The 27,056-nt window shown below is 39.3% G+C and overlaps 1 protein-coding gene across 2 annotated transcripts in view; it reads left to right on the top strand.

The window, feature by feature from the left end:
* Nucleotides 1-27,056, top strand: part of GAREM1 (GRB2 associated regulator of MAPK1 subtype 1) — a 93,556-nt gene that overhangs the window by 17,204 nt on the left and 49,296 nt on the right. For both annotated transcript variants that reach the window (XM_070747701.1, XM_070747700.1), the window contains exon 2: nt 19,384-19,524. In XM_070747701.1, the coding sequence (XP_070603802.1) occupies nt 19,384-19,524 (141 nt within the window). The remainder of the gene's footprint in view (nt 1-19,383; nt 19,525-27,056) is intronic.

The raw sequence follows: 27,056 nt of genomic DNA, 5'->3' as shown, positions 1-27,056 counted from the left end.
TGCAGGGCTGAAGTTTATTTTCACTTCAAGCCTTCTAATTTAATTCTTTACAAACTCAATTCAGATGACTTAAAGCAGGAGACTTGGACTAGGATCATACACAGAAGTAAATAATAATTCTTGCTGCTGTCCTCTACTTTTATGCTGGTGACTTCAGTGAAGATAAAGTCTTCAGGAGCATAGCATGCATATTTGCAATAGGGAGTTTTTAAGTATGCATACTTCAGACAGAGTTGCCAATCACATAAAAATGGTTATGTGTAGAGCAGTGCTTCTCAAATAGTGGAGCGCGCCCCCCCCCCCCGGGATGTGTGTGGAGTGATGCCAGGGGGCGTGTGTGACTCCGGGGAGCATGCGTGGTCCCTCTTGATCGATTCCCCTGGACGAGGAGTGTTTTCCCAGTTACACGCTGCTCCGAGCTTGGAAGAGAAGGTGACCGCATGGGGCAGAGCAGCTGCATGGGTTCTTGTTGTTCTTGGTGGCCATCACAGTAGCCATGAACAGCATGGCGGACCTGCTGCTGGACAAGGAGGAGCATCCTCTGCAGCTGGGCGAAAGCTTCGAACGACATCCTAAAGCCTCCTTCCACAGAGAGGGGGGAAGGAGGGTGAGGGAAAGACATGGGGGGGGAAGGAGGGAGAGAGAAAGAGAGCAAAAAAGAGAGGAAGGAAGGGAGAAACAAAGAGGGAGGGATGGAGAGAGAGAGGGAAAGAAAAAGGAAGGAAGGAAGAGAGAGAAAGAGGGAGAGAGAGAGAAATAGAGCGAAAGGGAGGAAGAGAGATATTTTTTTATTCAAACTTTTTTTAGCCCCCCCCCCCCCCCCCCCGCTCAATGTTCCCCAGGATTTTGTAAATGTGAATACTGTAATGTGCTGCGGCTCAAAAAAGGTTGGGAAACACTGGTGTAGAGCAAGGCTCCGTTGGAGTTGGTCACACTGTAAGCATGAAGACTTCACATAAATCACTAGTTTGACTAAAAGAAGGAGATCTTTATGGTTTTTTGTGTGTTGCTTTGCACATTGGATTTAATAAAGAGAGAGTCCTGGAACTTAACTAATGAATTATGTATCAGTTTTGCTTGAAAGTAAATATTAAAAATGCTTTCCCCTCCTCCAATGTTTTAGCTAGATATTCTTATGACATTCAAGAAAGTGTAGCATAAATCTGCTTCTTGACTTGAAGGCTATCTAAAAACTGATTTATTTGTCCTTGAACTTTTTGTGACCTTTTCAAATCGTTTCACCCTACATACAGTACAAAGTAAAAACCATAAATAATGTTGTCTTAATTCTCCTTGTCTCTTTTTTGGTCTTAGCTCTTATCAAATCAGAGGATCCTTTTATCAGTCTCTCCAAACTAGTTCAGTTTAAAATATGACTACATATTTTCCCCTGCTGCAAGATTCATACTATGTTTTCCATTTATTCAGGCAAATATCTCTTTTATGAAGAAAGCTGAAGACTAGCATGTCTTAATTCAATTATTCTTAGGGATGTATGATATCACAGTTGAACCTATTTATCATATTTTGAGCTGGACAAATATTTGTCTACATTAAAATAAAACTATTCACCAGTATTATTCCATTTACTTTATTTAACTGTAAGGCCAAGGAAAAAAATAATGAACCAGGTCTCCAGTTTTCCAGTACAGTACCTAGGAAGGCAGGCAGGTTGGTTTTGAAGCAAATCTTCTACTGGGTACATAGAAGAGATTACTACAGGAAGAATTAATAACAGATGAAATAAAATATTGATTGTTTGTTTGTTTGTCAAACAAATATAGAATTGTAGTTTGTATTAACATAACATAAGTAGAAAGTTATGATAAAAAAGGATAATAGGACATAGGACAATAGGACAGGGACGGTAGGCACAGTGATGCGTTTATTCACACCCCTTAAAAAACAGTGTCTGTTTTCATTGTAAATTGGGCGAAAATTAATACATAGTTCTTTAGTAGGTAGGATTATGAAATACTGTTTTAATTTGTACATCGACTTTAGTTTTTAGTAAAAGATCTGGGCAGAATCTAGAAAACAAATTTTGTAAAAATCATAATAGCTATAGAATTCAATTGTCCCTGGCATGGCATTTAAAAACAGAATAATGCATATGCTGTGGCTATCTATATTATGCTTATATCATATAGTAGACAAAGAGTTTCTTTTACTGGGAAGTATAAATATTTATAAAGCGCTGACATTATTGCTATTATTGTTATTACTAGTATTTCTGTATTATTTGAAAAAGAATGCAATGTTTATCAAGAGACTTTGATAAGCAGCGTGGTAGCATTTTCATTGTGGACAGTGCACCACCTGAGAAAGTACAGCTGAGAAGTGACTCTCGACAATCTTCATGCAGCCACTTCATTGCACTATATCCAGCCCTTTTGTTGTATTTCTGTCATTTTTTCCCTCCAAGTGGCCACAGCAACGACTGATTGAACAGATGCTTCCAAGTTGCCTCAACGTAGATTTGCAGAGCTCTGCTGTGCAGTATCACAGTTCCTTTGGGTTGAGCATCAAAAATGGACTTACAGAAACCACCAAAGGATGCCAATTAAACCAGACTATTCTCAGACTATTATTAGTAGACAGATCAAAGCTAACACCCTCACTTGCAGCATAAAACTTCCTGGTACACAATGCAGTTACCAGATGCACTGATCCCAAGTTTACAGTTCAAAATAATAGCTACAGACCTGGTGCTTAGAATTTACCAATCCCCTCAACCATCCATTTCACTGGACAAAGCTAGATTCACTTATATCCAAAGCACTTCACTTTGGACAATTAATTCTACTTCGGCTGACGTCTCAGAGAAGATCTGCCAGTTCTTATTTTCAGGCCTCTACTGCTTTGAGCATTTCCTTCTGCTAGTGGTTGGGAGAAGAGATACAGCAAGGAGCCAGGTTCATCAGCTGCCAACATGCCACAGTTGCCTGTGCATCATGTCCATTGCACATCATGTTACTTTCCCGATTGGAAAAAGTTGATGTTCAGGAAAAGGAATATGTTACAGCCAATATTGGTCCCCTAGGCAAGTTTTTGATTATTTTGGCACTCAGGCTGCCTATCCTTTTCTAAATGGACAATTCAAATAACCTGTCCTAATCAGGGCTGATCTAACAGTACAAAACATATGAGATTAATCACATATGTTCTGGTGAGTAAGACTGAGAGGCAGTTGTAAGGTACTAGGTATTTGGTGCTGCTGTACCATGGACCTAACATGAAATTGACTTCAGTAAAAATCAATTGCAACATAAAGAAAACAAACATCCTATAGATTTAATAATAAAACCCCAAGCTCCAAATATTATCCTGGAACTGAATACATTCAAAACCATAGATATAATAGTAGACTTTAAGAGAAACCTTCCCATTCTGCCATCTCTTACAATACTAGTCAACACAGTATCAACAGTAGAGACTTTCAAATTTTTAGGCTCTATCATATCTCAAGACTTATGGTCACCTAACATCAAAAATGTGATAAAAAAGCACAACAAATAATGTTCTTTCTGTGCTAACTCGGGAAGCTCAAACTGCCAAAGAAGCTGCTGGCATAGTTCTACAGAGGAATTATAGAGTCTGTCATCTGCACCTCTGTAAGTGTCTGGTTCAGTTCTGCAACCCAACGAGAGAGACACAGACTTCAGAGGATAAGCGGAAGTGCAGAAAAAACAATTGCTGCCAACCTGCCTTCCAGTGAGGACCTGTATACTGCAAGAGTCAAAAAGAGGGCCGTGAAAATATTTACTGACCCCTCACATCCTGCACATAAATTGTTTCAACTACTACCCTCAAAATGACCCTATAGAGCATTGCACACCAAGACAATTAGACACAAGAACATTTTTCCCAAATGTCATCACTCTGCTAAACAAATAATTCCTTCACCCTGTCAAACTATTCATTAAGGCTGCATTACTATTACTATTATTCTTCTCATTGTTCCTATCACCCATTTCCTCCCACTTATGACTTTATGACTGTAACTTGTTGCTTGTATTCTTACGATTTATTTATTTTTTAAAAATATTTGTATTGATTTTTTATATTTACATCTTAATACTTTTTAATATTTTCAGGTGAGTTAATATCCATATATTTTCATTACATTGATATATTGTTCATTTTTACATTTATACATTTATGATATTCTATGACTTACTATTGATCTGTGGATTTTTCCATTTTTTTGCGTAAGCTATTCTTGCCGCCATTATAATGTGTAATATCAAATATTTAACATTTTTCTCATACAAATTTCTAATAATGCCTAGTAGAAAGAACTCTGGTATACATTCAATTTCTACATTGGTTATTTCTTGTAACCACTTTCTAAGTTGCTTCCAATATTTTTTCACTTTGGGGCATGACCACCATTGATGGAAGAAGGTGCCCTGTTGTTCTTGGCACTTCCAGCATAATTGGTTATAATTTGGATATATCTGAGCCAATCTTTTCAGTGCTAAATGCCACTGGTACAGCATTTTATACTGATTCTCTTTATAAATGGTTGATTTAGACATTTTGGTATTTATATACAGTGGTACCTCATGATACGAACCCCTCGTCTTACGAACAACCCGAGATATGAACCCGGGGTTCAGAAATTTTTTGCCTCTTCTTACGAATTTTTTCCTTCTTACGAACCCACCGCCGCCGAGAAGCCACACCGCCTGGCTGTCACCTTTTAAAACAGCCGTGGGGCTTCCCAGCGTCCTCCTGAACCCGAACGCCAAACCCGAACTTCCAGGTTTGGCTTTTGGGAGGCCGCCGAGAAGCCCCTCGGCTGTTTTAAAAGGTGACAGCCGGGCAGCGGGTCTTCTCGGCGGCCTCCCGAACGCTGAACCCAGAAGTTTGGCAAAAGTTCGGGTTTGGGAGGCCGCTGAGAAGCCCCACCGCCCGGCTGTCACCTTTTAAAACAGCCGGGGGGCTTCTCGGCGGCCTCCCGAACGCCAAACCTGGAAGTTTGGGTTTGGTGTTCGGGTTCAGGAGGATGCTGGGAAGCCCCATGGCTGTTTTAAAAGGTGACAGCCGGGCGGCGGGGCTTCTCAGCGGCCTCCCGAACCCGAACTTTTGCCGAACTTCTGGGTTTGGCGTTCGGGAGGCCGCCGAGAAGCCCCGCCACCCGGCTGTCACCTTTTAAAACAGCCGGGGGCTTCTCAGCGGCCTCCAGAATGCCGAACCCGGAAGTTCATGTTTGGCGTTCAGGTTCAGGAGGACGCTGAGAAACCCCCCAGCTGTTTCAAAAGGTGAAAGCCGGGCGGCGGCGGTTTTTTGCGGGGGGAGTTTTGTTGCACGGATTAATTGATTTTACATTGTTTCCTATGGGAAACAATGTTTCATCTTACGAACTTTTCATCTTACGAACCTCCCCCTGGAACCAATTAGGTTCGTAAGACGAGGTATTACTGTATTACGATTTATATTGATATGTTTGTTTTCTGATTGCTTATTTGTACCCTATGACAATCATTAAGTGTTGTACCTTATGATTCTTGACGAATAGATCTTGTCTTTTTATGTACACTTTTTATATGCACTCAGTGTACATAAATTCCCCAAATTCCTTGTGTGTCCAATCACACTTGCCAATAAAGAATTCTATTTATTGATTTTAAAAAGTTATGGTGAAATATACTTTCAATACGGAATAACACAGTTGGAAGGGACCTTGAGGGTCTTCTAGTCCAACCTCCTGCTCAGGCAGGAAGCCATAAATCATTTCAGACAAATGGCTGTCCAATCTCTTCTTAAAAACTTGCACTGTTGGAGCATTTATAACTTCTGGAGGCAAGTTGTTCCACTGATTAATTGTTATCACTGTCAGGAAATTTCTCCTTAGTTCTAGATTGCTTCTCTTCTTGATCATGTCACCCTTAATCCTTCTTTTTATTACATACCCAATTCCAGGAACCATTCTTTATATCTTATAGCCTCCAGTCCTCTAATCATCATTGCTGCTTTTCTCTGCAGTCTTTCTAGAATCTCAACATCTTTTTAATATTATGGCAACCAGAACTGGATGCAGTATTTCAAGTGTGGTCTTACCAAGGCATTATATAAAGTAGTATCATCCCTTCATGTGATCTTAATTCTATCCCTCTATTAATGTAGCCTAGGACTATTTTGGCTTTTTTTTGGCAGCTGCAGCACACTGCTGGCTCATATTTAAATATTTGTCCACTAGGGCTCCAATATCCCTTGCATAATTACTACTATCAGGGTGTCCAGCAAACCTGGAAAACCAGGAAATCAGGGAATTATCAGGGAAATAGGTGGTTCGGGAAATATCAGCGAATTATCAGGGAATTCGTCAAAAAAACGGAATAAATTAGGAAAAAAACAAACTGTATTAAAATGTTTAAAAGTCAGGGGAAAATCATGTAAAAAAAAAACCAGATTGCATTGTCTGGCAGAGTCAAGCAAAAATGAGCATAACTGTGGCAACAACTTGCTTCCTCACCTATCGATATTTCTCTACGGTTTAGCCGTTTGATATGAGGTCATCTACGACCGCGCCTTAACTAGATTTCAAGTTACAGGGGGATGTCAGGGAAATATCAGGGAATTTCAAAATGCTTTCCCCCTGGACACCCTGTACTATTGAGCCTGGTGCCACCTATACTGTATCTGTGCATTTGGTTTTTCTTGCCTAAATGTTGAATCTTACTTTTTCATCATTTAATTTCATTTTATCAAATAGGGCCCAATGTTCAAGTCTGTCAAGATCCTTCTCTATCTTAAACGTATTAAATAGATGAGATTGGCTTTAAAAATACTGTAGTGCTAAGTAAGTATGTATTATTAAATTAGGTGTAAAATTTTTATTCCCAGTTATTGATAAATTAAACCAACCATGTTATAGTTAAAACTATGTATGAATCCACTTAGGAGGACTTAAATATTATATATAGAGCAGGCTTGAGATTTATGGACATATTGCTATAATTTGTAATAGGATACTCCTAAGAAATATAGAATTCTAAGTGAATTCTGATTTTTGTAGCATGAATGAACACATTTTTCAAAAATGTTAAATAATGGCTTTAGTAATGTGATAAATTTTGGTCAGATTCAGGCAAACTACAATGCTACAATTTTGTGCTCTGTATTGTGTTTTTGGTCTCGTGATTTGAAAGACTATATGGACATTCTTTTACATTCTCAAGCATGTAATGTTCACTCCATTGGGCCTGGTAACAAAGGTTCATTGTATCTATAGGACATTATACACAATCTATTCAATAGAAGAGATTCCGCAGTTTGTTCATGTCTGCATTAAATATAAAATGTTTCCATGATGCCAGATAGGACATTCTTTTTTTTTAACGATAATCAAAATAGTCTTTAAGAAGCACATGTTTGTGGCTATCCAAGTTATGGTTTTGTTTTGTTTAACTTAAATGAAAAATAAAGTAAAATAATTTTTTTATTAAAATTAAAAATTAAAAACACCTGTCTCAACTAGTTTCGCTGATTTTTCAGTTGAGTACTGAAAAGATAAAGATAAATAGTATGGAATACCATAAATGTGACCATATATACCGTATGCATGCAAACATAAATCTAATTAAAGCTGCTGCGTTTGAGCAAGCAGGTTTGCTTTTTGCTTTCTCAAACTTGCCTGAAAGATCAGATGCTAAATAATAATAATAATAATAATAATAATAACAACAACAACAACAACAACAATAATAATTTATTAGATTTGTATGCCGCCCCTCTCCAAAGACTCCTTTGTATGCCTAAAGACTAAATACTTTAGGCATACAAATGAATTGAGTGAGGGCGGGCTGATTTATTTCATATCTGCTTATTTTTCTCCCAGATAGGCACAGAAAATGTCATCTCAGTTTATGGGGAAATGGGTTTCTTATCATTTGCTCCTAAACAAGGGCAAAGAGGCAGTGGCCTTGTACTCTGTTTACAGAGCTGTAAAAGCAGTATCTTTCCCTTGCCATTTATGATAATGACATCTCTAGCCAATTGGTTTTTTTAAATCCCTGCTCTCTCTATATCTCTATCTCTATCTATCCATCATCAATCAATCTATCTATCTATCTATCTATCTATCTATCTATCTATCTATCTATCTATCTATCTATCTATCATAAATGTTAAAAGACAGTTGGAATATTAATCCCTTCCCCCATGTCCTTACATCTTCTCATTCATTCATTCATTCATTGGATGTCTATGCTGCCCTTCTCCATAGACTCAGGGAGGCTATACATTGCTAATGTATATACTGTGAAGTTATAAGTCCACTTGGAACTTGCCTCCCTGAGATGCCTTTTATCATTTCAGCTTACCTTCTAGGAAAAGCAATGAATTAAAGGAAATCACTCTTTTTATTTTTATTTTATTTTCTAAGATTGCATGTCAATAAATCTTAGAAAACAAAATAAGAAGCATTCTTAGAAGTAAATATGGTACCTGGGGCAGGTACAGCCTGCTAACTTTCTCTAGCATATATTTATTTGGAATACATATATTCATTCCAAATAAAATTAGATAGAGCCTAAGGCAAAAAGGTGCATCTACTGTAGGAATAAGCAATTTTTCAAGTCTATGTCTACATACATTCATAGGCAGTGAGGTGTGCAATCAAACCTCTGTGGTGGCAGACACACAGAAAGCTCCTTCCCCACAATCAGGTAGGAATTAAGAGGAGTCTTCTTCTCTAGCATGACAGCATACTTCCCAGAAATAGGCCAAGCAGATGGATGAGGAGCAGCAATACAAGCACACACCTAGTGCCTATCTGCGTTATAATACAATATACAGTAGTGCAAAGTAACTTTTCCTAAATAAATAATGTGTGCATTTTGTAAGCACAGAAAAATATTTGTTGGAAAATTCTATTGCTTAAGGTCACTCTAATACAGCTGTGTGCAATTAATTTTGCCATGGGGCCACATGAGAAATTGGGATGGCTTTAGAGGGCCGGACTAATATAATTAACTCAGTTCTACCCAATACTGTAAAGGCCCAGACCCTGGCCTGATCTAAACACTCAAACTCACTCTACAGACCCCTAATTGTTTGCTTTATGGCAACATGGTGCACCACAGTCACTGCACTGAAGTGTTTGCGTGGTTTCTGTGCTCGGCCACTCTCGGTAGGAGGTCGGGCTCCGCTCCAGTACAATGATGAAAGAGCTCACCTCATCTGCCGGGACTCCTCCGGTTCCTGCTTTCCTCATGATTCATCAGGAAAACAGGAACCGGAGGAGTCCCGGCAGATGCGGTGAACTCTTTCATCCTTGCACTGGAGCGGATCCCGACCTCCGCAGACCGGTCCCAGATAGCAGGCGGGTTGGTCACAGACAGTGGGCGGGCCGGATGCGGCCTGCGGGCCGCACCTTGCCCAGGTCTGCTCTAATATATGAGTGCCTGTTTTATGTCCCTAATATTAATTTATCAGAAAGCCTCTAGTTCTTGTCCATTTTTCATTGTATGTAATAATCCACCTATATATTGACATACGGATATTAATGGGAATAGTTTTCAGATACACACACACACACACACAGAGTAAATGTTTACTACTGGTAGTAATTTTTAGATAGTAAAATGTGTGTGGGTGTATGTATACATACACGCATGCACACACAAAAATACAAATACACACATTGCTTTGGGACTGAATTATGTTGTTTAATTTTAAAAATAGAAACATACATACAAGTAGTGAACTTGTAGCAGCGAGCAAATACCAACTTTTGTAATCCTTAAGGTTCAGTGTTAGCAAAATGCTACTTGAAACTGAAGTTTAATTAGAAGCTACGTCTTATAGAATATAAAAATTGTTATTGATACCTGGGCCACATGTTCGAGGGGGGAAAATCATATGTAATTAAATATATTATACTTATTTTGTACAAAATACAAAAGATATCTGACATATGCATAGCAATAAATTACAAACTGAAATTGCCCTGTTGAAAAAATAATTTCTTTAACTGTAGCTACTCATCAAACAAGCTATTTGTGATTTGATTAATATGCTAAATATACTAAAATTCAAATAGTTTTATTTAATTAAAATTAAAGTTCATTAAAGAGCTGCGTACTCTAATTTATTTGTAAATTTAAGGTTATAAGCAGGTAACAACATCTGGTCAACTTTGTCTAAATTTAAAGCTAATTAAGGTTGGTGATAATTGCTTTCTAGGGAGACAACTAGAGAATAACAGTGAGTTGGGCTAGACTGGAAAGTTGAAAAACATTTTGGAAAAGGAAAAGACTGTAAGAAACGGCTTCCATGCTGTAGCCAGTACAGTAATACCTCGTCTTACGAACTTAATTGGTTCCCAGAGGAGATTCGTAAGGTGAAAAGTTCATAAGACGAAACATTGTTTCCCATAGGAAACAATGTAAAATGAATTAATGCGTGCAAGGGAAAAAAACGCAAAAAAACGCCGCCACCTGTCACCTTTTGAAACAGCTGGGCACTTCTCAGCGTTCCCCCAATGCCGAACCTGGAAGTTTGGCAAAAGTTTGGGTTCGGGTGGCCGCCGAGAAGCCCTGCCGCCCGGCTGTCACCTTTTGAAACAGCCGGGCGGCTTCTCGGCGTCCTCCTGAACCCAAATGCCAAACCCGAACTTTTGCCAAACTTCCAGGTTCGGCGTTCGGGAGGCCGCCAAGAAGCCCCGCCGCCTGGGTGTTGCCTTTTGAAACAGCCGGGGGGCTTCTCGGCGTTCTCCTGAACGCCGAACCCGGAATTCCATGGGCGGAGTTTTGACATCACAAAGACGTCCTTCCTGGACGTCTTTGTGACGTCAAAGCTCCGCCCATGGAATTCCCTATTGGGATTCCCCACCTCCTTTCCAGCCTCCCCACCAGCCCAACAGCTCCGCGGCTCTTTTAAAAAGCTAACAGCCGGGCGGCGGGGCTTCTCAGCATCCTCCTGAACCCGAATGCCGACCCCGTACTTTTGCTGAACTTCTGGGTTTGGCGTTCGGGAGAACGCCGAGAAGCCCCCCCGCTGTTTCAAAAGGCAACAGCCAGGCGGCGGGGCTTCTCGGCGTCCTCCCGAATACCGAACCCGGAAGTTCGGCAAAAGTTCGGGTTTGGCGTTCGGGTTCGGGAGGATGCTGAGAAGCCCCCCGGCTGTTTCAAAAGGTGACAGCCAGGCGCCGGGGCTTCTCGGTTGCCACCCAAACTTTTGCCGAACTTCCGGGTTTGGCGTTCGGGCGGCGGGTTCGTAAGACGGAAAAAGTTCGGAAGAAGAGGCAAAAAATTTCCGAACCCCAGGTTCATATCTCGGATTGTTCGTATGGCAAGGGGTTCGTATCACGAGGTACCATTGTATTATATTTATCTGGTTACCAGTACTTTGAGATATCTTTACCTTTCTGTACAGTGGTAGCAACACCAGAGTTAAAAATATGATTGACAATTTGTAGAATTGACAAATTAAGTGGCATTTTTGCCTATTTAAATTATTCTAGCTATAGACATTTAATTCTGTATGCTTTTGAAATTTGCATTTTACCTAAATGACAACTTGCCTTTAAAAGTAGAAATTATTTATTGAAATTATATAAATTCAATAATGCTTTGCAGACATTATGCATTTGTCTGTCAGCTGAACTTTTGCCTGAGGAAGGGTATCTCAGCCAGAAATTCAGAAATACAACTACCCTAATTGATCAAATGAAAATTGGAAATGATTCTTTCAATTTAAACTCAAGGTTCTTCTGCAAATCAGAGGCTTTGTTAAACTTTTGCCTGTTTGCTCTATAATCCCCTAAAGCATAAAGTATTTGTCAAAATGTGACAAAAATTGCAGGTTTATGCTGCTCCTATGATTCTCACAACCTATAAGTTTTTAACTTAGCATTTCAGATATGTAGGAGTACAACAGATATTGATCCTAATTTGCTGTGTCCAAAAGAAGAGACTTATACATATTTAGAAATCCCGTCAATTTTCCTATCCTGTCTTAAAGCAATTTGGGAGAGAAGATGATTTGTAATACAGCATGTCTGGAGAGTGGCTGGTTGGAGTATTATATACTGCTCAAAAAAATAAAGGGAACACTCAAATAACATATCCTAGATCTGAATGAATGAAATATTGTCATTGAATACTTTGTTCCGTACAAAGTTGAATGTGCTGACAACAAACTGAAATTGATTGTCAATCAGTGTTGCTTCCTAAGTGGACAGTTTGATTTCACAGAAGTTTGATTTACTTGGAGTTATATTGTTATATATTGTTATATTGTGTTGTTTAAGTGTTCTTTTTATTTTTTTTGAGCAGTACAGTAACAGAAGGCTTATCATCTCCTTCCAAATAGCCTGCTGGCTGTAATCATGGCAATTGTAATGCTATAGTATTGATGAGTAGTAGGTAGATTTTTAAATACACCCACTTTAGCAAAGATATGCTTGGCTAAGTGGGTGCATTTAAAATAGCTTATAAAATAGGTAACAGCACCTGGGATCAGACTAATTTGCATTAGAAACTAATGTTGCCACAGTCTTTCCATCTTTTTTTCCCTACTGTAATTGCACATCATGCTAAAATATTATGTTGGTAAAACTGTTAAAATATATTACAAGATTATTACAGTTTAATAATGCAAAGGTATTTTTAACATAGTAAATATTTACTACTGGTAGTAATATTTACATAGTAAAAGATACAATTATAGTAGTCATCATTTAACTATGGTAATTGAGACTGGAATTTCTGTTGATAAGTAATGTGGTCATATAGTGCAACCTCGTGTGACTTCATTGCTTAGGGACAACAATCAAGTACAGTAGTCCCTCGCTATACCGCGCTTCACCTACTACGGCTTCACTTCATCGCAGGTTTCTGAGGAAGTCGATCGGCAGATTTAAACAGCCCGCCGAACTTGATCGGCAGGTTTTTCAAAAAAAAACAACCCACTAAAATTGTAAATACTGTATTTAAATACCGTATCTAAAATAAATACTGTGTGGGAAGGGTTTATAAACACTTAAAACAATGAAAACTTACCAAACAATTACAATATAAATACTTAAATAAGTACTATTAGTCGATAAATTCCCCATCGCGGATTTCACCTATCGCGGCCAGGTCTGAAACGTAACACCAGCGATAGGTGAGGGACTACTGTACTCCTTATTGATGTTCTTAAGTGAGAATTCCAAGCCATCAGGTCACTCCCACATTTCTCACAAGCTGGCAGGTAGGGCATGAACATGGGTGGCCTGCAAGGCACAGTAGTAGTGCAACATGGTCAAGAGTAGCTGTTGCCTAGCGGGGTGAGGGGTTAAGTGACTTAACAAAGCAAATTGCAACCTTCTCTGCTGGTTCCCCATTGACTTTGTTTGTGGGAAGCTGCCGGGGAAAGTTTCAAGTGGAAATCATGTGACACACACACACCCCTCCCCGGATGCATCAACCATCAAAAATATGAGCTGGTTGCCAAGAGCTCAGATCACAATCAAAGAATTATGAAGGTGGTGACACAGCTAGAACTTCAAGGACCAGTTGTAAGCATCACTGGTTCAGCACCTTTGTAACTTTGAACGTTTGCTAAACAAATGGTTGTTAAATGAGGACCATCTGTACACACCAAAAATATGGAATTTATTACTACATCACAAGAATTACAGATTTATCACCTTTAGGTAGTAGCAAAGAAGATAGGATGATAGTTATCCCAGACCTACAGTGCTTGATGATAGACTTGTGTTCTATTTCTGTTTTTGAGCTGGTTGCTCATTGATATAACAGACTCACAATTATTTGTGTGATTGATCTTTAATGATTTGTTTAACATTTATTTGGGATAAACGCCATGATTTCTTGTCTGAAAAGAAATGCTCTAAAGGTGGTGGGTGGAATCACAAGCATAGAATCAGACAAAGAAACATGTGTGGTGACAAGAAACTGAAGAAAAGCTGACAGAAATTATGTTATAAGGATGAATAAATCAAGTAGGAGTATTTCACTAGGATAGGCACAGGAAGGGGAAGGAAGGAAGGAAGGAAGATTTGGCTGCATTTAATTGGCATTAGTCGAGGCTATAAGCTAAGTCAGTTGTCTTCCTTCCACGATGGCCTCTTTAAACTCCTCCTAAGAAAACATGCTTTTTGTTTAGAAGGAGGATACAATAGGTGCCCTCTTGATCAATGAAGAACAACAAGCTATTTGTTACCATTTCTTGCTAGAAAAAGCTATGGTACAAGATGCAGCTGCCAGCATTTGAAAAAACAACAACATTTTTTAAAGATAATAGCCTTCTTACAGAATTTGTACTTAGTCAGGCATATATGAAAAATCAGATGTTTTCCAAATCTGTAATTATACAGAATCCCATACCAAACAGGCCCTCAAATAATAATTTCATGGTTTTCAAAATATTTATTTTATTTTTAAGAGTTTAATTGAGCTTACCTTTGAATTTTTACACAAATAATCCAAAGAGCAACATTTGCCTTTCATCTGTTTGTCTCATCAATAAAAATGGAATATTTTCAAACTGTTATATTTTGGTCACATCTATCTACACCAGGGGTGTCAAACACAAGGCCCGTGGGTTTGATTCGGACTGTGGGTTGCTTAGATCTGGTCCTTGTAAACAGCAAAAAACCAACCTGCGGTGCCTCTGCCAGTGAAAACAGAGCCTGGGAGGGCCATATGGGTCTCCCAGGCTCCATTTTTGGCTATGAGAGCCTTCTGCAGCCCTATGCCAGAGAAAATGGAGCCCAGGGAGGCTGCCCACCAGAGCTCTATTTTCACTGGCAGAGGGCTGCAGGAGGCTATCACAGCCGAAAATGGAGCCCACTCGATGAGTGACCTTGAGCTGGCCATGCCCACCCTGGCCACATCCAAGCCCCAATTCCCCGAGGTCAAACAGAATCCTGATGTAGCCCTCAATGAAATTGAGTTTGACACCCCTGATCTACACCAAATTTCAAATACTTGTAGACATATTTTCTTTCTGCTGTTAAGTATGTGTCAGGATTTGTCTTATAATTCATAAAATATTGAGGAAACAAACTTCAAAATGCTCCCTTTCCCCATTTACTAATTTGGAAACGTTATTATGTTTGTTGAATTGATGATATGGGAAACTGCTGTTGATAGGAAACTCAGCTATACATGTGAATGCTAATTGCAAACATGCAGAATCTTGCATGTATCCACTAAACCAGATACTTTGTTTGCAATTTCTGGATTAATGTCAGTGATAGTATTAAAAAAAATTGCTACTGGTCCTGTGGGTGTGGCTTGTGGACGTGGCTTGGTGGTCATCTGACTGGGCTGGTGTGGTCATGGTGGGCATGGCCGGGGTGTGACAGGCAGCAATTGGTCTCCTGCATCTCCCTGGGAGTTTGCCGGCGGTGTGTGTGTGCCACACACACCTGCACCCTGTTTTGGGCCTAAAAACCTCCTGGGAAGTGAAAACAGGTCTAGGAAGGTTCCTTGAAGCCTCCTTGGAATGAAAAGAGGTGGGGGGCACTCCCCCCCGCACCACTCCCGTGGCCTGTTTTGAGTCTAGGAGGCTTCCATGCACTTACCTGGGAGTCAAAATGGAGGGCAGGACAGGAACAGGTGGGGCTACCCAGCAATTTAACTACCAGTTCTCCAGAACCAGCTGAATCCCACCACTGGGAATCATAATGAACACCCCCCTCCCTTCACAACATAGAAACTGTTCTGCTTGTGTGACAGTCAAACCCAGTTTGGTTTGGAGGGCTCTGGAACAAATAATCTCTAGAAAAAAAGACCTAGATTTTCTAGGAAGTTAAGATGAAGATTGATCATGATATGATCATGGTCAAAGCAGCACGTTTCTGAGATTAAAATATTGAAGAGTTAGTTTTAAGTAATATTTTACAGAGTTTTATAGCCTGGTGTCTTAAGTCTCAGCAAGGGTCATGTGTATGGATGCATCTCAATCAATACCAGAGATTTGGCTCTTTTCTTTCAAGAAGACTTCTGCTTCTTATTTCTATCCTCTCTCCGTACCAGATAGAATTCCTTTTATCTCAATAGATCATATTCTAGTTGAGTAGAAACTCCTTTATAAAGCATCAGCTCGATGAATCTTCTGGTTCAGAATAATAGAAACATAGAAACATAGAAACATAGAAGACTGACGGCAGAAAAAGACCTCTTGGTCCATCTAGTCTGCCCTTTTACTATTTCCTGTATTTTATCTTAGGATGGATATATGTTTATCCCAGGCATGTTTAAATTCAGTTACTGTGGATTTCCCAACCACGTCTGCTGGAAGTTTGTTCCAAGGATCTACTACTCTTTCAGTAAAATAATATTTTCTCATGTTGCCTTTGATCTTTCCCCCAACTAACTTCAGATTGTGTCCCCTTGTTCTTGTGTTCACTTTCCTGTTAAAAACACTTCCCTCCTGAACCCTATTTAACCCTTTAACATATTTAAATGTTTCGATCATGTCCCCCCTTTTCCTTCTGTCTTCCAGACTATACAGATTGAGTTCATTAAGTCTTTCCTGATACGTTAATAATATGATTTTTGTTTCAAAAAAGGAAAATAATAGAATGATAGAAATACTCTATAACAAAGTATAGACGTAGATTAATTTGTGAATTTCTCTTTAGCAGGAGGAATGTATGTAAGCAGGTAATCAATTGAAACCACATATTATAATTTTGCCACCCAACAACAATGAATAGGAAGGAGGTAAAATAGTTTTGCCATGAACATAGTCTTCAATGACCTGGTTCCCACATAAGATGGATTACAAAACCGATGGGGAAATAGCTGAATTATATTGGAGTACAGCAGTAACACAGTGTTTGTTGGTGTTGCACAACCCCAAAAATATCTGCTTGAATCACAAAACAGGAATTTGTGATGGATAATTTTCAAGTTGGAAAAGATTAGGAAAGTATAATTTTATTTAAAATTAAGTAAAATGATTGAAACCATTTTAGTGTTGAAGAATTTTTATGGATCAAATTGGATAATGTTAATATATATCTATTCTAAAATAGATGAATATATTCGGGAGGTTGGGAACCGTGTTTGCTTCTGACAATATGGGAATGACTCATTATTAGTTTCATAAGCACAAAGCAGTAAAATCTAATTTAAGTCACATTAAATTAACTAATTAGTTTGAACAAGACCAAATTGGTTGAAAATAATGTTATTTTCCAAATGAAACTATCCAGTGAAGTGCTACCAAATTTTTTACTACCACACTCTGGGTGTGGCTTATACAGAATCCCCTGCATTTTCTTTTAACATCTTTCAGTGCAAATTTGGTGCTCTGGGGTGGAGTTCCATTTTTGCTAACCCACTGTGTTACCCCCCCATCCAGGCAGCAGCCCACTCCTGAAACTACCTTATGTTTAGGAGTACAAAAATACTCCTCTTTTAAAATGGTTTTTTAATATTGGATTTGTATCTCATGCATTATTTGTTGTGAGCCGCTCCGAGTTTTTGGAGAGGGGTGGCACACAAGTCTAATAAATAATAATAATAATAATAATAATAATAATTATTATTATTATTATTATTATTTATTAGACTTGTGTGCCACCCCTCTCCAAATAATAATAATAATAATAATAATAATAATAATAATAATAATAATAATAATTATTATTATTATTATAGGGATGGTAGGCACAAAGGTGCACTTATGCACGCCCTAAAAAATCCAGAACTCCCCCATCACCACAGTGGACAATTTTTCACATTTTTAAATAATTTAAGCAGTGCATTAGGTGCTTTAATTCTCCACAAGTTTAATCCTTAACTCCCCTCCCCCACCACAAAAAAATTCTGAAAGGATTTGCAGTTCTGCAAATATTACCCAAGCCGTTTGGATAAAGAGCCACAGTGGCACAGTGGTTAGAGTGCAGTACTGCAGGCTACTTCTGCTGATCACCAGCTGCCACAGATCGAATCTCACCAGGCTCAAGTTTGATTCGGCCTTCCATCCTTCCAAGGTGGGTAAAATGAGGACCCAGATTGTTGGGGGCAGTATATGCTGACACTATAAACTGTTTAACGAGGGCTGTAAAGCACTGTGAAGTGGTATTTATGTCACTCATGCCCTCATCACCTCGAGGCTCGACTACTGTAACGCTCTCTACATGGGGCTACCTTTGAAAAGTGTTCGGAAATTTCAGATCGTGCAGAATGCAGCTGCGAGAGCAATTATGGGTGTCTCTAAGTATGCCCATATCACTCCAACACTCCGCAGTCTGCATTGGTTGCCGATCAGTTTCCCGTCACAAATCAAAGTGTTGGTTATGACCTATAAAGACCTTCATGGCACCGGACCAGAATATCTCCGGGACCGCCTTCTGCCGCACGAATCCCAGCGACCGGTTCGGTCCCACAGAGTTGGCCTTCTCCGGGTCCCGTCGACTAAACAATGTCGTCTGGCGGGACCCAGGGGAAGAGCCTTCTCTGTGGCGGCTCCGACCCTCTGGAACCAGCTCCTCCCTGAGATTAGGATTGCCCACACCCTCCTTGCCTTTCGCAACTTCCTTAAAACCCACCTCTGCTGTCAGGCGTGGGGGAACTGAAACATCTCCCCCTTGCCCATGTTGTTTTGGTGTTAGATTGATTGTATGCGTGTTTTAATATTCTGCGGTTGTTTTTATGAATTTTTAGCTTAAAATTGTAATTGGATTGGTGGGTATTGGATTTGTTATTATGTATTGTTTTTATCTTGTTGTGAGCCGCCCCGAGTTTTCGGAGAGGGGTGGCATATAAATCCAATAAATCTAATCTAATGTAATCTAAACGCTATTACTATTGCTATAACACTCCTAATCCTTGGCCTCAAAACAGTCCTCAGATGAAAAAATACTGTCCACCTCCAAATTGAAATGGTGATGAGAAATATCTGATGTGCAAAGTAACAGCATAGTTGTAATAACGCATAGCAATGAATTTGTGTATAAATTATTTCCTGTAAATTCTATAATCCTTATAACAGCTCAAAGTATATTCAGCTTTGCCTAATATGGTAGGTTGCAGGGCAATGTTGACAGGAGATGGCCTTGTAATAAATCTATTGCAGCGATTATATTAGATTAAATTAGATTAGGATTAAAACTGGGCTCAAATTTTACTTTCTACGCTGTACAACCTAGAAGAATATACTGCAGTTGAAAATTAGTTTACTTTAATCATTAATCAACAAGAAGGTTGACTCAGTCTTCTATCCTTCTGAGGTCAGCAAAATGAGGACCCAAATTGTTGGGGGCAATATACTGACTCTATAAACTGCTTAGAGAGGGCTGTAAAGAACTATGAATCAGTATATATAAGTCTAAGTACTATTGCTATTGCTATCGTATTATTTTAATCATTAATCGAACATGACTTAAACTTTAATCTCTTTTTGTAGGAGAACCTATAGATGGTCTTCGAGAGACTGATTATCTATTGATTCATTCATGCCGACAGTGGACAACTATTACAGCTCATAGTCTAGAAGAGGGCCATTACGTCATAGGGCCGAAGATAGAAATTCCAGTGCATTATGCCGGTAAGTGTAGCTTCAATTGTGGACTTCAGAAAACTGAATAGTTAACTGCTCGGTTTATCACCTACAAAAAGATTATTCCTGAAAGAAACCATGACAACAATTTCAGCAAAATAAGATATATGGAAATACTGTAATTTATTTCTACAACAGAAATATTTGATACGCTTCTGTTAAGAGTGTGGTTTATCTAATAAAATGTCATTGCTGAGGGAAAATAGTATGTATCTTATGCAAAGCTACTGCGATGGTAAATATTAGATTTGTCACTATGTACTGCTTTTGCCATTGTTGTGAGCCGCCCCGAGTCTGCGGAGAGGGGCGGCATATAAATCCAATAAATCTAATCTAATCTAATGTACAGCAAAGATTTTGCTTCCTGAACAGAGTTGGGTATATCTTACAGATTTTGGGCTATTAAACATGAACACAAACTGAAATGTAGCCTATCATGTACCATTTTATAGAAATCTGTTTTTACATATAGCAAGATACACTTTCAGTACCTTTCGGCAATAGGCTGCACATATAAAAGAAACATATTAAAACATGGAGCTGCTGTTGAAGCATGTCCAGTACATCAAGATCTCCAGTATCTGTAGAGATCTAAAAGTAGTGTGGCTCTACTGTTTGGAATGCAGCTTAGATATTCCACGCACTGTTGTTAAATTTAATTTAATTTAATTTATTGTACTTCTATGCCACCAACTCCCGAAAGACTCTGGGCAGCTATGTGTGAATGAGACAAGAAAGTTGCATTATATGGAAAAAAAATTGGTTCCAGGACAGAAAGTCATAGCACCTAAAACACTTGTTGACCCAAGAAAGATTTGTTTGCCTCTATTTCACATAAAGCTTGGACTGATAAAAAAAATGTTGTGAAGATGACCAACAAGGAAGGTTCTTGTTATTTGAAACATACTGTACGTTTCCAAGAATAATTGATGCCACAATGGCATTTTTGTTGGTCCACACAGATCAGATACATCATCAATGACAAGTGGTTTAAGGGGCTGGAAAAAAAATGGTCTGGAAAGCATTCAATAATGTGTTTGAGAATTTTCTAGAAAATTGCAGACCACCAAACTACATTCAACTGATTGACGCACTTCTTACAACATACTGAAATCTGTTGTATGGATGTGGCCTATCAGTGATTTACTCTTCTAGCTTTTCTATCCCAAAACAAAAGTGGTTCCAAGATAGGAAAAATCAAAAGGCAATGAACCACAATTTATCTTATACTGACCAGAGTCCCTTCTCTATAGAGCATATATCTATGAATGCCTGTATATGAAATTGGGTTATAGGGCTAGAGTGGGATCGTGTGGGATCTTGCTGTATGGCAGAATGCCAACCTGAATTCTTAGGCATCAGTGCAGGGCTGGTTTTGGAATATCATTGTCTATTGGCAATGGAGGATTTAGAATCCATTATTGTGTAAGGAAATTGTTTCCAGTACACTTGTTTAAGAAAATCCCACTCTCCTTTTCAGAGTAAGGTGCAGTGAAGTTGTCGTATTGGCTGCCAGGAATTATGCATGCAATACAGTACCAATAGAAGTACCAAAGTTCTTCTCCCAGATTCCATGAGCTTTTCCTGGGCCTGGAGGTCCTGATGGGAGTACCTCTTACTCTTTATTACTTAAAGGACTGACTACTTCAATTCACTTACTATGGACTGTCTATGCAGTCTAGGACTACCTTAGGTTCCATTGATGTAAAATGCAGTGCCTGCCTATTGCTTTCACATTATGATTAGTTTCGTGTATTGCACTGGTTTTCAGTAAGCTTCTGACCAGAAGTTGAAAATCTGCTTTTAATCTAAGGTGAAGGCAAAGGTTCCCTTCACACATATGTGCTGGTCACTCCCAACTCTAGGGGGCAGTGCTCATCTCTGTTTCAAAGCCGAAGAGCCAGTGCAGTCCATGGTCATGTGGCCGGCATGATTAAATGCCGAAGGCGCACAGAACTCTGTTACCTTCCCACCAAAGGTTGTCCCTGTTTTTCTACTTGCATTTTTACTTGCTTTTGAACTGCTAGGTTGGCGGAAGCGACCGTGCAATCCCAGAAAAGGGCAAGAGCTGCTAATAAGTACAAGGGTGCCCCCAGTGAATGCAAAGCATCTTTAGTCATTCCACCTCTCTAATGAGAACCACACTTTAAAATGAAATCTAAAATATTGCGTGTGAAGCCTCATTTGTTTTTTTGTATTGTATCATTGTCCACATTTGTTAAGGCAGTGTTTCCCAACCTTGACAGCTTGCAGATATCTGGACTTCAACTCCCAGAATTCCCCAGCCAGCATTTGCTGGCTGGGGAATTCTGGGAGTTGAAGTCCAAATATCTTCAAGTTGCCAAGGTTGGGAAACACTGTGTTAAGGAGAAAAATTGTAGTGTGGGAATTGCTTTGTTGTGAAAAAGTTCAGGGGTTGTTTACCATCAATACACAGCGTTTTGAACAAACAACTATTTATCTGCTTAATGTTCCAAAGCAGACTTGTGTGAGGGTGACTGATTTTGTCAGACGTCAGGCCAGGGACAGCTGTTAAACTGAGGCTGGTGTTCAAGTGTATATAAAAAGAGAAATGTTCTGTATATCTAGATAATTTGCTTTATTGGAGACAAAAATTGTGCCCAAAATATGCCTACTGTAAAATATAGTAATCAAGCCCCTTATGGTAAGAGTGCTCATGTTTTATAGGAGAACTGTGTGAGTTTACTATGACAAACAATCAGGAAGAATCTAGCAGTACTTCTACTCTTGTTAAAAGGCATACATTTTTTGCAAGCCTCCACTCAGTTCATTAAAAGCATCGTCTTTTACAGTATAGGATTTGAATTGGGGTGAAGGCTTTAATTCTTTAACATTTTTCTCCTTCTGAAAAAGGCATTGACTTTTTATATCCCAATATTGAGACTGTGATTAATATTCTCCATATATTATATTATGGTTCTGTCTGGCTTGACCAACACTGATTGTCACTATACCAGCTTCATCCATTACAGATGGTAGTTGCTTTTTACTTAGAAGCAACCCAGCTTTAAGGAGTGTTTCATTAGATTGTCTATTCATGTTGGGAATTTTATACTAGATATCTCTAGTTGAACTTACATCCTTGTTCTCCTTGTTACTGAAGAATAGAAGAGTTATACTGATTGAAATTAAGTAGTGCCGAGGTTGCTCCAACTGTTACATGCATTACTCCCTCCCTCCCTCCATGTGTGTGTGTATATATATGTGAGTTTCAAAAATCTTAACATTTAAGACAAACTGGATGGAATTAGAATTTCTAAGTTATGCTAAATTATGCAAGTACATATGTTTGTAAAACATCTGAAATCAAACTTTGCACAAGATTCCAGAGACATAAAAGCTGAAGCTGGGCTTGCTGCCAGATTAAGGGTAAGGTCTATCACAAGACATCTTTCTTCATTTCTTATTTATTTGTTTGTTTACAATAAATAATGCCACCGTATGTGTGTGTGTGGATAGATAGATAGAGAGAGAGAATGTCTTGGCGTATTCGGGTCTTACACGGGATCTTATTTCTTATTTCTGAGATGAAAAATTATGTGAGAAATATGCCTCCTGAATTTCAGAGCATTATCTTTCATTGAACCTAAGAACAGATAGCCTTATGTTTGTATCAATAGCTTCAGCAGCAACTTTTATCAAATCTTCCTTATTTCTTGCAGTTTTTAAAGTGAATAGCAGGAAATGACTATCCATGAGTATGGTGTCCTTTATTCTAGGGAAGAGGTCCCCAAACCTTTTCTGTTCATGATATCCTTAGTGTCTCAGGAATTTTTTCATGGCATTCCTAGACAAAAAATAACCCACTAACACTCGAGTTTATTAAACCATTGGGTCCAAACAACTATACTGCTCAAAAAAATAAAGGGAACACTCAAACAATACATTCTAGATCTGAATGAATGAAATATTCTCATTGAATACTTTGTTCTGTACAAAGTTGAATGTGCACAATAGCATGTGAAATTGATTGTCAATCAATGTTGCTTCCTAAGTGGACAGTTTGAATTCACAGAAGTTTGATTTACTTGGAGTTATATTGTGTTATTTAAATGTTCCCTTTATTTTATTTTTTTTGAGCAATGTATTTAAATTCTAACAAGCAGTCAGTTGAAAAAAAATCTAGTTAAATTAAAGGAAAATAATATGTTTATTTCATTCTGAAATGACCTTTTATTTTCCTACTGGGTTCTGTATGCCTGTTGTGTAAATACACAGCTTCTCAAATCTTTGAATCTTGTTTCCTGTTCCACATTGATTTTTGCTTAATACTTGCTGTTTATCAAAGCAACTAGCGAAAACCTGGCTTCACAAAGAAGTACGTCATAAATGGATGTTGCAAAACCCATCTTCGCAAATGGAGTTGCAAAAATTTAAAACGTCCCACAGTGCCTTCGTGTGTTTACTGTGGCACCCTGGAGCATTACGGCACAGTTTGGGAACCTCATAAAGAATATATCTTGCTTGCTTTCTTGCATAGTAATATATAGTGAGTGTGGAAAGCCTAATGCCTCGGGATACATTGGAAATATGTACCCCACATGCAATCAGTGCGCGTCCTATCATGTTAGTTTTATGAATATTTCTAAATGTCTTCTTTTGCAACTTCTAATTTGCTAGCTAAATTTGCATGTATGTCAGACATAGCTTGAAGAAGAGTGGTGACGCTGATTGGTTCAAGATAACATCCATATGGTGTTCTCATTGTAACTTCCTGATTACCTCTGGCAAGAACAGGGTTTTACTGGCAGTGTAATGCATGCACACACTGGCTCTTCTTGACCTTTTGATGGCTTTTGGGACCATCAACTTTGGTATCATTTTTGGCAGGGTTGAAATGCTCTCTTTTCGCTCGTTCTTGTTGGTTGTTGGAGAGCTGATTGTGAAGAGAGCGTGAGGCTCCACCCACCGGCCCAGGCGCTAACATTTGGGTTCTTTTATCCTCTGCGCATGCACAGAATGTTTTGTGCATATGCAGAGGGTAAAAGAACCGAAATGGCAGCATCCGGGCAGTGGACAGAGCCTCACGCTCTCTTTGCGATGGGCTATCCCATGACTGATAGGCACAAGTGAACCGGGAGCATTCCACCCCTGGTTTTAGGAATTGGGTATGGAGACTACAGTTTTGTGCTGCGCCACCTTCTTCTGAGACTTGTCTCAATCAGTGTAGATAGGGAGCAAGTGGTTGTGCCCACAGTCCCTGCTTTGTGCGGTGCCATTGGATTTGGTGCTCTTTCTGCTCCTTTTTAATATCTCCATAAATGGATTACCTTGGGTGGAATAATCCATTGCCACCAGTTGAAGTATCATCTGTATTCTGATGATACTCAGGTGTATCTCTCTGTCCCAGGTTAAGTAAGAGATGCTGTAGATGCTCTTTCACTATGCCTTCTGACTGGATGGGTCTGGATAGGGAATAGGGTTCAAATGACTCCTTGTAAGATGCTCTGGCTGTGGATTGGAGGCTCATCTAGAACATAAGAAGAGCCATGCTGAATCAGGCCAAAGCCCATCGAGTCCAGCATTCTGTGTCACACAGTGGCCCACCAATTGTACGTGGGGATCTTGAGCAGAAAGAGAAGGCAAAACCCTCCTTTTCCCTTGACCCCCAACAAATGGTACTCAAGGGAATCCTGCCTGCCTCAACCAACATAGAGGCAGCACATGGACATCCGTTTCAATAACCACCGATACACTTGGATCCATGAATCTGTCTAATCCTGCCTTGAAGCTATCAAGGCTGACAGCTGTCACGACCTCTTCTGGAAGTGAATTCCATAAACCAATGACCCTCTGGGTGAAGAAATATTTCCCTTTATTTGTCCTCGCTTTCTTACCTATGAGCTTAGGGAGTTCCCCCTCATCCTAGTATTGTGTGAGTGAGAAAATAATTTTTTTCTATCCACCTTTTCTATCCCATGCATGATTTTATACACTTTGATCAAGTCACCCCTTAAACGCCGTCTTTCAAGGCTGAAGAGACCAAGGCGTTTCTCTATCTAGGAACCTAATCTCTTTAGTCTTGGGTGCGGTTGCACTGCCCCAGATGGAACTGGTATGTGATCTTTAGGTTCTCTTGGGACACACAACTTCTGCTGGAGAAGCAGGTAGTAACTGTGGCTAGAAAGCCCTTTGCTTAGATTCGTATTGTGTATTAGTTACACCATTTTCTAGACAGAGAATCCTTTCTTTTAGTCACATTGCCCTGGTCATCTTCCTTAAGGACTACTTCAATGCACTCTATGTGGGGCTATTCTTAAGGAGTATCTAAAAGCTGTGACACGGGATATAGTGGTGTGAGCAATTCCGTGCACCCCTACAGTTGCACTTGTAGCACCTGTGCTAGATAAGCTGCCTTGGGTCCGAGTTTGCTTCCAATTCAAGTGCTGGTTATCTGTAAAAGTCTTTCACAGGGACCAGGATACCTAAGGAAACCCAATCACACCATCCTGTCCCACCCAGTCAGGCAGGGAGGTGTGTGGCACAGTCCATTGGTTAAATAATTTTTGACTGGCTTAAATCCAAGAAGAATGCCTACATCTCCGTCATCCTTGCCCTTGACCCTAGAAGTGAGGCATGTCCCCACTCTGCCAACTAACTGGCTTTCCAACTAGTTCTGCCAACTTTTATGGAGGTCAAAATGTAATATGTGACTGTGGGTGATGGTGGGACTACCCCTATGCCACAAGCCACCATCCACAGTCATATATTACATTTTGACCTCCATAACAGTTGGCAGAACTAGTTGGAAGGCCAGTTAGTTGGCAGAGTGGGGGCATGCCTCACTTTTAGGGTCAAGGGCAAGAATGACGGAGATTACACTTGTAATATCTTAATTTTAACTTTGTTTTTAACTGTGTTGCATTTTTATACCATTTTTTATTTTGATTGTAAACTGCCCAGAGTCACTTAGGTGAGATAAGTGATGTAGAAATATGATAAACAAATAAATGAAAATATGGTTTTATCTTAATTGTAAATTCAGCTATTTAACAAACACAGATAATGGAGTATATAGGTATGAAATCTTACCATATTTCTTACTTTTAGTTAAATAAGCCTCTCTTTCCCTAATTTGATGCCCCCATCTCTATCCACGATACAACAGTTAACAATTTCTAGATGGCAAGAATAGTGGTAGATCTAGCACATCTGGACAGCAGGTTGAGGAAGGCTGGAGCAGATCACTGCAGCTTCTTAGAAATCTAACTGAGTGGAATGTTGTAGGGATCAAATTTCCACTGAAACAAATGGCTGGCTTCTGAGACAGAAGTATGGGACTTTCTCCCTCCCCCCCCCCAAACATTATTGGACTTCCATATATGAATCATATTTCAGGACTAATCTGCTGCTTCCAAGTAAGAAGGATAATTTCTGTGTCAAATAAATAATACTTGGGTTAGGGCAAAAACTTGGCAAGGAATTGAGTGTGTGAGCCAAAGTAATCTTCTGCAAAGATCACTTTAACAGCCAAGCTTGAAAAAGAAAGAAGGGAGAAT

Source organism: Erythrolamprus reginae, chromosome 3 (genome assembly GCF_031021105.1).
Source record: "Erythrolamprus reginae isolate rEryReg1 chromosome 3, rEryReg1.hap1, whole genome shotgun sequence".
Taxonomy (NCBI): domain Eukaryota; kingdom Metazoa; phylum Chordata; class Lepidosauria; order Squamata; family Dipsadidae; genus Erythrolamprus; species Erythrolamprus reginae.
This window is presented reverse-complemented; position numbering and strand designations above follow the sequence as displayed.